The 15226-nt window shown below is 40.7% G+C and overlaps 1 protein-coding gene across 2 annotated transcripts in view; it reads right to left on the reverse strand.

The window, feature by feature from the left end:
* Nucleotides 1–3020: 3020 nt before the first annotated feature.
* Nucleotides 3021–15226, reverse strand: part of pigk (phosphatidylinositol glycan anchor biosynthesis, class K) — a 35901-nt gene continuing 23695 nt past the window's right edge. For both annotated transcript variants that reach the window (XM_072363918.1, XM_072363917.1), the window contains exon 11: nucleotides 3021–4379. In XM_072363918.1, coding sequence (XP_072220019.1) covers nucleotides 4263–4379 — 117 coding nt within the window. In that variant the 3' untranslated portion in view covers nucleotides 3021–4262. The remainder of the gene's footprint in view (nucleotides 4380–15226) is intronic.

A 15226-nucleotide genomic window follows, 5' to 3' on the forward strand; every position in this document is an offset into this window, starting at 1 on the left:
GTGCATAGATCAGGAGAAGTAGCTGACAACTTAGAAATATTCTATGTGGTCTTTTTGAAAATAAAAAGTCAGAAAAGGAAAAGGCCCTTTATTAGGCTTAGCAATCATTCCTTATTGTAATTAGAGTTTACGAGTCTATGGTCATTAAGCTGTAAAAGTGACTTTCAACAGGCTTTCTATCTTTGTTATTAGAAATGCATGTCCACATGGGGTTATTCTCGCTATGCTGTCAGTGCTGAGATCTGCCTGTATCCCTTAGTTACCCTTTTTTTAGGTCACACATTGTGCTTCCGTTTGGAGGCCAAAACCAAGTCTGACCAATTGCAAGGCATTATGGTTATTGCTGAATTTCTCCCTTTCAAGCTCAAACGGTCCTTTTCGTCTCTTTTGTGAGAGCTCTGAGAGTTGTTAACCCTGAGGTGAGGGAAACTCTGGCTTTCCAGCTCCAGAAAAAGAGGTCACTTGACTTGTAACTGACTCTGTGAACCTGAACTGCTTGTCGGCAGGTTTTTGTCAATAAACTTAGAGTTTCTCTCTGGCTCATCCCCTCCAGCCGAGCCTGAAGAGGCTGTCTGACACACCGTTTCTTTTCGTTATCTATAGTCTGTATCAAAGCGCTTGTAAGCAATGTGCAAAAGTTTAAATCTTTTGAAATATTACTATCCTGGTTAGAAATCAGCAGATGTTAGAAGACTGCTGTTCTAAGAGTACTTTCATACAACTGATTTTATGATCAATCCTTCATCAAAGAGGTGTTAGAACATGTCTGAGTGAAGCTTTCGACTACCGAGTATTGGCTGCTCTAATCATTAAACTGAGAACCGAGACTCCTTTTTTCAGCTGCAGAGCCCCAGAATCATCATAACTGTGATTTCAGGTCTATAAGTGCATTGTGTCTCATCTGTTTGAGCCTATTTTTCATCCTCAGTTATTCATTGGGATTTTGTCTTGCTGCCTTACAGCTAAATACGTGTTAGAAAATACATTAAAATAAATTATGATTCCATCATGATTTTTAACGGGGAGCAGCTTTGACTCTGCCTCTGTTCCATCTTTTTGTTAAATAAGCACAGTGCTCCACATTGAGAAACATTCATTTATACCTTTACTGGATTAAAATGGAGCCTCTTTATTTATCTGTCGCAATGGTGAATCACACAAATTGAGTTCCATTTATAGTTTGATTAATTTTTTTCTATTTATGATGCACATACGTAACTCAGACTCACCTAAATCTTAGTCACTTTTTCTTGCATTCTGAGTAGAGGAGACGAGGAAAAGAGTTGCCCAGGGGACATACATTTAACAAAACTAGACATTTGAACCAACATCAGCTGAATATAGAGAATAATCATACACAGATGCATCATTTGCCCAGGAACACTAGAAGTAGTACTGGCAAGGGTTTGTAAGTGCAAGACAAGAATTTAATTAAACAAATCTTTTGAAGCTTAAGCGTCTATCTAACGTTTATTTAATAGTTTAAATCCACCATTTTTTTCCATATATATTCCATGTACATTTTCCTTAATTTTCTAGCCTTTTATTGTGTTTTATGTGCAGCCTAATGTGCAAATACAGAGCATGTTATATAGCTGGGCTCAAAGCATCAAGGATACAAGTCACAATATTATGGCAGTTAACTTTGATAGCAACGCACCTGAGTACAAGTCCCGTTCCACCATCTGCTTACAGAAAATTAGTTTGTGACTTTATGAGAGGGTTTCCTGTAACCATGTTGGACAACAGACGGGCCCAGCTTGGAAAACTTCGACATTTCATTTTATTTGATAAACATCAGTCATGTCCCCTTTATAAGACCGAAAAAGATTTCTCTAAAAAATGATTGAACTACTTTTAAATGAGTTGTTTTGTTGGTTTTACTCTGATCTGTTTGCACTCATTCAACAAGACCGTCATAAGTAACATAGACAAAATAACTGTTCATACAACAAGACTCAGTTCTGATTCAAAAGATTATGTTCACCCAATCAATATACTGTATATATAAAATAAACAGAAGAGAATCACTGGAAATTTTGTTGTGCGCACGTTTAAAGATTTCGTGGAGAAGAACAAAATCTGCAACAATTACTGTTGTCATCCCTGGTAATCACTGACTTTACAAACACTCTATGACAGGCGAAGCAGCTGGAAACCCAGAGTTTCCATGGAAATTGGACAACCTGTCAGACAATGTCTCCGAACGGTGTGTGCATTTGTGTGAAAATCATTAAATTTAGCAGGCTGCCACACAGGACTAATGTCACTGCTGCTCCACTTCTAAAAGACAAGTCTATGTTTATGCACTCACTGGTGAACACAGACGCTCTTCTTGGCTCGAACGACATGTGCGACAAATTTAGATAATCCTGCCCGGCTCTTCAGCCTCAACTCTCTCCGTCTCTTTAGAGATGGCTGCTCCAATATTGCCCTGTCACCGGTTTCTTCTCAATGAGTCAGGTGTGACAGAAAACAGACACTGATCTTTATTAGCATTGGGAAACCATAGTGACAGGAGTGGAGGGCCTCAGCGAGAAGCAGAGCGTATTCAATTCCATCTGCCGTTTTTGGAGTAGGAGCAAGAAAAACACAGGACATGGAGTCCATTCTGAAGAGGGTTTAAGATCAAACAATTCCATCTGTGATGCAGTGGCTTTAAGTTATATTGTCTCTGCTGCCAGCGCGGTGCACACTGATTGTGTGTGGAGAACTGAGCAGCTGCTCAGTCTTTTGAAATACAAGACTGCAAAAGAAAGGAAACTGCATTTAAAAGCCTCCATGGTCTGTTTGAAATGTTTCCTGTAGGGAAAAACAATAGAGCAGAAGTGTAAGTCAACTCAAGCTCCACCAAATCCAAGGATGTCTTTGTGGAATAGAAAAAAAGGCTTACACTATCTGTAGGATGGGATACCATCGAGATTTGGAACAGTCAGCGTAGATGTGATCTCTTAAAAGCAGATGTACAGTGCAACATTATTTAAGAGCAATTAGGGAGGCTTAAGAAACAAATCAGGCAATTAAGGATGTAAATTTATTCTTTTCATTCATCGTTTCATGTTTAATCATGGTATCAAAATCCTCCAATTGAGGAAATAAAAGGCCTGCTGCTCTTGCCTTTTTTGAACAGGGAGCAGAAAGAAAAAACATTTCACAAAATAAGAAAAAGGAAAGAAAAAAGGGCTGCATAAATAATGTAAAAGGTACACAGTGGCTGACGCAGCAGCTGCCTTCTGATACATATGGTTTCATTTCCAACTCCATCCATTTTCCATTTCAGCCGGGAGGGAGATTGGCAGCGGGCAGCCGATGGGCGGGTCTTCATGCCAAGGAGCGAAGATAAAGTACGACCGGTTCAATCCATATACCACAAGCATCAGTCACCCACTCCCCCACAAACAATGAGTCGAATGCAGAGTGCTTATGGAAGGTGAAAAGGCCAAGGTGTGGGTGCGTGTGAGGGGGGGGCACGTCACAGCATAAAGGAGGTTGGTTTGGGACGCCCAGTGCCTATTACAGTTTTCACTTGCTTTTTGCTCCTGAATCTCAAGACGCAAAATAGCCACGAAAAAGCTGTCCATCACGCAGAATACAATCAGCTGTGAACACGGCTGTGAAGCTAATGGATGTTTCCACAGAGAGGGCAATTTACTGAATAGGAAAGTGGATGGGTCCATCAAGCGAGATGGGATTATGTGCGATTGTTATCCGTCATAAGCGTGATACAACGGTCAAAGAGTGTAATGTATATGGACAGGGGAGACATTAAATAGTAATCTCTCCACAGCCCACTCACAGCCAATCAGCCCACTCTCATTGTGTGTTTTCCTTTTCTGACCCAGCAGACATTCCGAGTAGCACTTAAACAAATAGGCAGCCGCTGTTGAAATATGCAGTGCAACGCGCTCACAAAATAAATTTAATTATCTGCAGGCTCAGTTCACTGCATTTTAAACCTCACACAACTGAGAATCGGCTTCACAAAAAGAACATTGGACTAACAAATAAATATCTATGCTGAAACACAAGAAGTTGTTGTAAAATGGGTGCAAGGTGCACATCTGAAACCAAACAAAGTTTTCATTTAAGGGCAGAGAGCAATCATCCCAACAGTAAAAAAAAGAAAGTTTTCACCAAACCAGTCGTCGGTACTGCACATCTCTGCATTTTCAGTAATATAAGCCTGCTACCAACAGCACCGTCCCCCTAATATCCCCTCAGCTTTATGTCCTCAGATGTCCAGCAGGGCAAACGCTGAATCCTCAGAAGATGTGTTTGAGATGCTTGACGCCGTACGTCTTGAAAAACACCAGGAGGATTAAAGTCCATAGGCCCAGGATGAAGCCATCAGGAGGATGCCAGTCTTTCTGCTTTGGTTTCTGCAGGAGGGCGGGTGAGGAGAGGTGAGGAGAGGTGAGGTGGGGGGGGTGAGGAGGAGGGAAAACAGAGGGGGACGGGGTGAGATTGCAGGTTAGTAATAGTGTGTATATTTCTCCTGTTGAGGCCACCACTGATTGTTCTGTCATTCACACAGGCAGGCAGGCACAGAATCCCACATACACTCACTTTATCTCTTCAAACACTTTATGTGCGCTATCTGCAGTCTCACGTACACAAACACAAAGGTTCACACAGGAAAGCGGGTGGTAGAGCTCATCAGTACACCTCCCCTGTCTTGTGTTTGTCCCATTCACTGCCACATCATCACTTTGTGTATGATTATACTTTTAAATCTTGCTCATATTAAACATGCATCTCACAAGGAGCACATTTATATGCTAATGTGGTGGCAATATTCCACAGAGAGATGAGATTTAACCTCTAAAAAATCTTCCAAACTCCTCTGCCACCGATAAAGCTGTAGATGGGCTGTAAGGATGCACTGAAGAGATTTCTGTTATCCCTCGCTATACAAGCTTCCAATCGGGAATCACCGGTCAGGCCGGGCATCCCACAAAGCAAAAAACCTACACACCGTACAGTACTCCAAAGCCACTACACAAGTGCTACTACAGTCCCCAGTGTGCAACTACTTCTTCTGAAGGACATCCATGTTGGCTGCAGCAGAGGCTAACCGTAAATCTGACAGAATACCCCGGTGCCAAAGCCTCGTCCATCCAGCATCATTTGTGCACAACGGCACAGCCACAGGATTCATTTTAAATTGTATTTTCACATGGATCCAATGCCACCAGTAACAAAAGTGAAAACAAACAACCACAAAGGTTCTGCAGCACACCATTTTTACTGTATGACTAAAGAAGGTACACTCATCTCCTCACAGCCATACATTATCTGCAAAACACAGAATTAGCAGCTTCTTGGTGAACAGAGCGAAGCATCGAGGTTAATGAACACAAAGCACCGCGGACTGAAATGTGGCATCAAATGATTTCTCATCGCAGTCCTCGTTTTTACTTTGATCACATGCTTTCTGATTTGAATTACAGTTCTAGCACAGATAATTAGGTTCTGTTGAATGAAAAAGGCTCCAAAGAAAAACATGCTGATAATTCATTACGGTGAGATATTGAGAAGATGCCCGTTGGATACTGAACCAGATTTATCTGAACAATCATGTCCCACGACACATCGTTTTCATCAGGTGACAGGTCTGGACTGCAGGCAGGTCAGTTTAGCACCCAGAGGTCTTGTGCGCTATAGGCCCCTGTGGTGCAGGGCCCATAACATCTGATGGCTTTTTTTCCTCTTTACATTACTTTTACTTTTATACTTTAAGTAGTTTTGAAGCCAGTACTTTTATACTTCTTCTTGAGTAAAAAGCTTAAGTTGATACTTCAACTTCTACAGAAGTCTTTTTAAACTCTATATTTATACTTCTACTTAGGTAATGAATGTGAATACTGTTGACACCTCTGTCAGCACCCGGACTCTTTTACATAATGTTGTTTTATGTGCAGAATGCAGTTTGGCATCATCTTGCTGAATTAAGCATGACCTTTCCAGAAAGAAAAAAAAAGACGAAAACAAATATGATAATAATATAATAAACAATAATAAAACTATTACTCGTCTGACCGAGGTGAAAATTCACCTTAAATAAATTCCTGTTTCTTTCTCGTTAGCAGAGCCCTATTTAAAACGCTGGAATACTTTACAGTTGTTAACAGCGCCACATTATAATCGGAGTAGTGAGGGTAGCAAGTTAAACTGCCTTGCAGGCAGAATATTTCCTCTAATCTTCACGTCTCATTGGTAGCATTTAAGCTTTGAAAGAGTGAAGTTGCCTTGCAATTTCATTCAAATAGACAGTCTCATATTTTGCTGAATTTCCTCTTCAAACAAGAGGCGAGTACTGCTGAATTGGCATATGGAGAATGGAGTCCTCTGCTATATTTGTCAGCACATATAAATGAGAGGCTGGCACATTCAATACTGAGGCGTGTGCTGAATATGTCTGGTGACTGAAATTACCACCCAGTCGGCACCAAATGCCAATGAAATCTGTCTTTGGCAGCGTAAAATACACACTGGCTGAGACTGTAACGTTTGAACTCCTCTGTTATATTTAGTTTAATCTCCCTGCTGACTACTGAGCAAACTCTGTCCATCAGCCAATCAAATCAAAGCTAAACAATGGCTCAATCTCAAATAGGCTTTTCATCGGCGCTCCAGCAGCACAACGCAGCCTTATCTCCGCTTTAGAGAAGAGGTGATGATGAGCTCGGCCCCAGTGAATGATAAAGAATCTTCAAAAAACTGCACCTGGTCCATTTCATGAAATCTCCTTTGGAACAGTCATTATTAAATCTTTTTTTGCTCCACCTGGGAAAAATGACTGTACTTTCTTATTAGTTGAATAAGTCTTAGTGAATCGAAATTCATTCTCAGGAAGTGTGTACCTGTGTTCTCATGCTTCTCTGCAACCTGTGTGACCTGCACTGTTTTCTAAAGGTTGTTGTTACAATCCAAACTCCAGGTTGCATGATGACTTTGTCCATTTCCAATGTAGAGGGGCTAAGGACAGCAGTAAAATTGGATTACGTCTGACTTGAAATTTATTTAACAGCTCAATCAAGTCAAATCAATGGAGTTCCACTGCCATCCAGAATGCTAAAGCAGAGACTGCAAAGTGTTGGCAGCCCACGTCAGACCTGAGCTCGTAGATAGCCGTGCCGTTAGACAGAGTCAGGGCTGCAAGTCAGAGGTTAACAGCTGCTTATTTAAAGTGGCATTCACATGAGCTTTAATGTTCTGCTTTTAATCACATCGTTTTTCTGAGGAGAACCACAAAAAATTCAATTAAAAAAGGAGACTTATGTTGATTCTGACCTGGAGAGCAGCAGTGCAGCATCAGTGTTAGAGAGTTAACATGAATGTAGGAATGACAGCTACACAGTGGGTTTTTCTAACTATTAGGATACGTGCATCTCTGCCAGTTAGTTACAGGTAACTTTAAGACAAAGTATAAACTACACACAGTTTTTCCACACTTTGTCGTGTTTCAGACTCATCTTCATCTAATGCTCTTTATAGACACTTTTCCCACAGAGCAAATCAAAAGACTGGCATCCTACATCTCTCAGTGGTTCCTCAAAATGCAACGTGACCAGTCGAGCTGTGCCTGACAGAAATCACTGGACATAATACCGAAGACACACACCAGTCTGTGTAGGGTGTCACAATTAATGGAAGAATTAGGAGGAACATTCAAAAGGAAAGGTGTGCCAAACAAAAGACATGAGTCTGACAAAGCTGCTTTAATCCAGCACACCATGAAGGCTGTACATACTAAGGTAAAAGCTACACTACACTGTGTCTTTTTTTTCCATTGGAGAAAACTGTGTAGGCTGATTAACAAAAAGCATTTGAATCGACTTTAAAATGCGTCTGGAACATGAATTGTGGCGAATTCGAAGAGCTCTGAAAATGTTCTGTCAGCACCAACATCCTTCAACAGTGTCTGACTGAAACTAAGAACAGAGTGCTTCAACACACAGACTGACTGCAGTGAACAGCACAGAGAATGATGCTCAAACTATAAAGGGAAGCTTTTAGCATCTCAATCAATGGTGCTTTGTGGGAGATTGACAGAAACTACAGGAAACATCTCAAGCAACAGATTTTGGCCTCGGTTGTCTGACATCAGAACAACAGACATCAAAGTGGCTGTTTAGTCCAAAAATAGCCCAGAATTAAAAAGTCCTGAAAACATCATTTCACTCTAGAAGATGGAGTACATTCGGATGGAGTTTATGAGTTTTGAGCTACAGTTTATCATTGTAAAAATCGTTAAAAAAAAGATTACAAATAGATGTTTTAAGGTCTCAACTTTAGTCATAGCCTCTAACGCCATGTTTTGTGGTGCTTTAAATACATTAAGGCTGTATCTGAAGAGATTATATGTGAAACAGGAAGGCCAGGCTGTGCAAAGACTCATCATTTTCAAGGCTCGTCAGGCTTCAAAACCTTTATTTTTAATCAACGTAGTCGTCTACACAGATGACACAATTGCTGTTATTTGAAATCTATAAACTAGGGATGTATCAATTCTCCAAATCAGTTCATAGATTTTTGAATCGTACCCCTTTTTTGAGACAACAGCTGATTGGGCTCCTTTGAAAGCAGCTTGATTTGTCCATGATGAACACTCTTATGAAGCATACCTGAATGAACTCTAATAATCACAACTTTCACTAAACTATCATGCTGTAGCTCTACATGCTTGATAAGCAAGAGGAACACACCAGGCTGATAACTAATCAATATGATTAGTTCCACTCGAGTTTCCATCAATCAACCCCATTGAGGGGATTCTGGAAGGGGAAAAAAAATAGCATTCCATTACATATGTTACAGAAGTCATTTCATGTAGATCTGTGCTGTACAGAATGACCTCCTCATAAAACAGATTCTCAGATAAATGGTATTTCATCTCAAAACGCAGCTATTAAATCTTTATTGTCCCTAGAGTTCCTCCAACATCCCTCCATTTCTCTGTTAGGCCGTTACATTGTTTGCTTATGTTTAATTTCATGCATAAAGCTGCTGCACTTAACCTTACTTTTAACATTTCTCTTCTCTAAAATGTCCCATTATCACTTCTGTTCATGAGAGAAAGGCAAAGGTGGCGAGAGGGATCTTAGGTGTTTGTTTCAGTATTCTCTGTATTGTCACACCCCAATGTATAAATCTCCTGTGGTATACTTTAATTTTTAGTCTTTTATTCTATCATAATGGATTATTTTTCATTTTCAAATTTTTTTTTTTGCCAACAGTTTAAGATTTGAAGTCTTTATATTTGCATAGATTTGAGATTTTCTTTATTTCTTTAATACTAAATTAAACTAACACAACAGACAAACTATCCTTTTGTGTGAAAGAGGATCTATCCTCAAACTATGGTAAATGACTGATTACACCAAAATCAGCTTCTGTGTAGGAGGCACCCTGTAGCTATTCTATGTTTTTTGTTTTGTGAAAATTAAACTGAGGATATTTACATGATACTAAAAAACATAAACTAATTGTTGTGTTTTTCCAACCAAAAATGGACTTTTGAAATGCATACACACACGTTAATCTGACCAAAAGTTCATAGTCGGGCTTCTCAAAAGCAGAGTGACACCCACAGAATAATGCAGTTGGTGACCAGATCCCTCCTACATGCATGCGCTAAACTCTAGTCGAATGAGGCGTCTTTCTTGTAAAAACAGTCAATTGTAAGTGAATATTAATACAGCCAAATTCCCAATAAAGCTGCTCTGATTCACATATTTTTGTGTTTCTGCCCGTTACAAATACTGAACGTCAACGCGGTTACTCAAAGCATTTCTAGACCGAGCTGTGTTCAGCTTTACTTGCGTGTACGAAGATATCCCGCTATAAAGTTAAAAGGGGCAGAATGTCTTGAACATCTTCTCACACAGTCCAAGGCATTGCAGGGTTGGACGTACTTAGTCGATAATTCAATTCCCTTCCCGTGCATAAATACCAGGACCTTCTGATCAATGTGGACTTGTCTGTCCTAGTTTAGCTAAAACAGTGGGATCTACTCAAATCGAAAGTGAAATTGCCAAATGGCTTGAGACATCTTCTTGGATGTTTTCTGGTCAAACAGAGGGATCTCTCCCCCTGAGACATTTACAAAATCACATGAATACTGATGCACCACTTCAGACCCCCGTCACGTGGTCACTTACTTCAAACAGCATAAATGCAGCAAAAACATGCACAAACGCTGGCTTTTTCTGCTCTCAGAATCAAGCATAACAACATGTGAGTTGGGTTTCTTTCATCTGCAGTCCACTGGCCAGCAGGAAGACAAGAAGAGGAGCCGAGTGTTACACATCTGGAGGACGAGGCTGAGCCCGAAGCAGCATGTTAATAAGAGACGACTGGGAGCATGTGGCCAGCGGGGGCAGCTGACCTCTGAGACGGTAGTAAGCACAGGTGTGTGTGACTGTGACTCTTAGTGGGTGTACATTTATAGATGCGTGTGTGTGGAAGCTCCTGAGATAAAGAAGAGCAAAGGGAGATGGATCGAGTGTGACAAGTGGCCACATCAGCACAGGCCGCAGAAAGAAAAGCAGATGTCAAGAGGAAAGTGAGAAAAGAGCAAAACAGAAGAAGCCATTTTCAGATAACAGTCAGATGAAAGATGGTGATATACATTTTCACCAGATTAAATCTAATAAACTAAATACTGTTTTCACTTAGTCATTTATTTTGTCATAAAATATGTAGCTGGATCAATAATAAAAAAATCTGCATGCCACTTTTAATTGTTTCATATTAATTATATATTTAATCAGCAAAAAATTATTAGAGAGTAACAATTAGTACCAACTGCAATTATCTACTCCATTAGGACTGGATGCCAGACCACATCGATAGATTAGATTTGATTCTATCTATATCAACACATCATTAAGACTGCTATATCAGCTGGTATGACCTACATATTGCAAAACATTCGGGCATTTCGGAGCCTCGGTTTGAGTACAGAAACACTAAATGTGTATTTAGGGTAAAAGAACAAAACTGGCCAAAGAGTGACCTCATATGCTGATGCTCATATGGGAGGAAGTGCTGCTGCTTTTGGATATGAACTAATGTGTGAAGCAGGGCTGCATGGCACATGAAAAATTATCTTAAATCTAAACATAACAACTTCATTTAAAATAGCTTGGAAAGGAATTGTTTGTATTAGAATTATAGAGGTGATTTTATTGAGAAGAACATGGAAAATACATTTTTAAAAAGCTGCTAAAGAATGACTTTTTATCTTTTCTTTGTTGAACATTTAATTGCTTGAGCATTGAAACGGCTGAGAAAACAGCCCTTTGTCCCCATGAACCAGGGAACAGTCATTATTCTCTCCTCTCGGGAGTGACGCTGGAGAAGAATTTGAAAGATGGAAGCTAGCAGCAGAACTATAACGCATAGTCTTCTCAGCTTCCTGTCTAACCAGGGAGTGAGGTGGTTACACAGACTCCCCCCCTGTGGGTAGTGAGCTCTCTCTGGGGAAACCCATGGTGGCAGAGATGATGAGCACACTGCCCCTCTCAACACAGTCGGAGAAGTTCACCAGTAATGATGGTTGTGAGGATGCCAGTGCAAAAACATTTGGTGGATGCTTCATTTCCCTCAGACTAAGACAAATCAACTCCAGTCTAAGAGAAAGCCACATCACTGCTCATGTTAGAATGGAAAAAACATGCAACTAAACCTTCCTTTTCTTCCAATAAATGATCATTTTGCTGTGCACTTGTCATCCTTGTCTCTTGTTTGCAACAAACTCCCTGTTTTCTAAGTACAATTTAAACTGTGCTCACTCCCCTTTAAACTGTTTGACTGTAGATCAGTAATGTATTTCCTTTATTATTCCATCCATTGATCATTTTATGGTTTTAGGTCACTGCTATTAGCTCCTTTGACTGCCAGCTTCTGCAGCAAATCTGACAAATAACCACCTCTCAGTTACTGGGCTCTTCTTATTTAATTTGGCTTAAAACAGAGATATGCCACAGTGGTGCTCTGGTGTTTGGCCTTTAAACTTAATCCGTGACAATAAGGCCAACAGATTCTTCTCAAAATCCAATTTGTTAAGCACCCTGAGATCGGTGCCAATAAACCAAAGCAGAATGTCAATGGCTGTCAATGTTGGAAAATTCCATTTGTACTGGTATCATCTGGCTGTTTTTATACTTACTTACTGAATACTTTAGCCAATGAATATCTAGGGTGGCTTTTACAAAAAGATTGAAAATGGCCTCTTTAAAAACAGGATTTTCTGAAAAACTTTCTTCCCTCATTTGTTTTTGACATTTATGTAAGTTTTCTCTCTATCAAAAGAAAAAAAAATAGCATCTTTTTTAAATTAGGAAAAGCAAACATGAGGGAGGCAGGGGATAAAGCCACTAACCACCAAGATGAGAGAGCAGAAAGGTAATGAATGTTCGCTGACCTTCACCAATAGAACTATTCACATCCCGGCATCAAAGACAGGAACCTACGCTGAAGCAGTCCCCCCCACCACCACCACCACCACCGCCACCCACACGCGCACACACACACACACACACACTGTTGTGTATTCAATTCACCTGTAAAAATCAATTAATGGCTCCTCATCTGATTGATTCGAGCTAATTAACATGGATATGCGTGATGCTAATGGTCAGGAGGGAAGTCCGAAGCACCTTGTCAAACACTCGCACTCCAAGGACAAAACGACAGAGAATTTATGTTGTGCAGAACCGGATGAAGGAACATTCGCCACTGTGCACTGCTGGGACACTCCACTGTCTTGCCTTGACATTTATGCCTCCAGTAAATGCTGAGACAGTCAAAGCATTGGGTGTATTATTCACTCGTGAAACATGTTTTGCTTTTCTAGACAATATACAGCAGAATTTCAGAGCATCAAAGCAAATCCCAGCTGATATTACATTAAACAGACACAGATTGGGTTTGGCCTGTGATCCAAATAATCCTAACATGCACGTTTTCAGAAGTGACATTGTTGCAGGCTGAGTGAGGGTAGGAGGATTTGGCGAGCAATGTGAGGGAGGCGAAGCATTAATTTTCACTGTTTCCATTTTCAATTCTCTGGAGCCATATGGGGTGGCGTCAAGCTGGCAAAAGAACAAATAACAATTTGACGCCAGAGACCACAGCAGCGAGGGAAGGGGCGAGGGAGTACAATACACAAGAGACTAAAAAATAAGAAAAATAAGAGAGAGACAAGAGTTATTTCCAGAACTGAACATATTGTGATTAGACGCTGGCAAGAGAGTGAGATACGTGACGTTTTACAGAGAAGGTGGCAGTACGAAAGGACTCACACTTTCATCACCTTCAATGACGAGGCATTAATCAAGTCATCACATGTACGAATTACACAAAGTTAGTTTTCCCTCCATATAACAGGTCCTGTGCATCCACTGTGTGTTTTATAGAAGACAGTCAAAGAGACCAGAATAGGTCTGTTGTCTGAGGTTCAATCTTATCTTGATCTTCAGATGAGATTTCTGATCAGCAACAACAGCAGCATGAAAACAAAGATATCTCAGAGAATGCTGCACCCTGTATGACAGCTAATCAAATAGAGCAGCGCTGTCAATGGGCTTGATAGACATTGGTCATTCTGCTGCAGTGCAGATGGACTACGGTGAAGGAGAGAGATGACTCAGTTTGTCAGAACTCCCATCTTCAACCCAGCAGGGGCTCCAGCCGATAATCGAAATCCCTGCCAGGGGTCGTTGGGTTGCAGAGTGTGTTTGTGTGCTGCATGTGTGGATGCACTTTTTCTAAAAAATACGGGGTAAAAAGAAATATGAGAAAGACAGAAAAACATCAGAAACTGAAAATGAGCAGGGGGGGGGGCAAAGAGGGAGTGAGCAAGATATAGAGCCAAGTAGCAGATGGAGGAGACTTAATGGGGTGTGTTTGTGTGAGTTATTGTGCAAGTTTTCAATTGTGTGATCATCATTTTCAATCCATAGAAGCAAACAGTTTATGAGAAACTCTTATGAACAGCATGCAGCAGATCTGACGATTCTCAATATTTACAGGCCTTTTTAGGCAGTCCCGAGCAAATATCCCCCACTGGGGCAGACCGCCGCTGTTTCCCATCATGACTCTCAGTAAAGTTCTGACAGGACTCAGTCCTGCGGTCAGCTTTATTTCTGTGCTCAGGCTTTAAAATGGAAAAGCCCGATTTGAAATGTGGCATCAGTTCAGAAACTGAGATTACTTGTGTTTATACAATTAGAAGACAATAAAAAAAGTGTAACATTTTAACCATCAAAAATTGAATCGAAGACAAAACTCTGTTTGTGTTTTAATTCCAAGTCAAAATCCCTTGGAGGCACAACTTACTGTATGGATCATAACACTGAAATCAGAAGGGAAACCCATTTGATTTTTAAAATACTGCAACAAAGATCTTGAGATCTGTTGTCAAAGTCGCTTTATACTGCTTTAAAACAGACTAACTGTTAGAGCTTCTGCATTTTCAGATCAACAAAATTGAACCTGCAAGTGCTGACTATTCCAGGAATACTATAGTTACAATCAACATTAGCATTCCTGTGTTAGTGTCTGCCTGCTGGATCTCGGGCTGTTCAGTGTTCTGCCACCTCCTGAGTTGTCTGAAGGCATTTTCAAACCTCAAAGTCAAACTCGGGTTCATGTTTTTGTTATGTTGTGCGCATGCAGTCCCGTCAGGTTTGGCCTCACACTGCACACAGGTTCTACTCAGTTGGCCCCGTAATAATATTAGTATGGAGTTACCACAAGCAGCAACAACATCAAATGCAATAATCGAGACCAGTTTAAATTCTCATGAGAACTGTGATCTCACCGACAGGCATGAGGTGAAGGCCTCGGTCAGGTCAGGCTGGCTCGGACAGTAGTGAGCGGGAGTTTGGCTGTTTGATCCCGACTGTGGTCCAGAGTTTAGAGTTTCTAAATCTACTTGGCCTTGAGGCCTGTGTGATGTAGATTTCGTCATCCTCACCTGTCTGCAAGGGTCCATCGGGTCAGTCTGTGGCCAACCACAAGCTTCCTAAATATTTGTAACAACACCAACTGAGCATGCCCACAGCTGGACTGATCTTCATTTAGAAAAGCAGTGTGCCAGACACAAAGACAAGGAGTTGAGGAATAACACTGATGGTTGCTCTGCTGTTATCCACACCTCTACAATGTACCGTAGTCTGATTACATGCCAATAGATGGGAAACTTCAGCAAAGCTGA

The sequence above is a fragment of the Leuresthes tenuis genome, unplaced genomic scaffold (assembly GCF_036924035.1).
Source record: "Leuresthes tenuis unplaced genomic scaffold, fLeuTen1.0.hap1 SCAF_14, whole genome shotgun sequence".
NCBI lineage: Eukaryota > Metazoa > Chordata > Actinopteri > Atheriniformes > Atherinopsidae > Leuresthes > Leuresthes tenuis.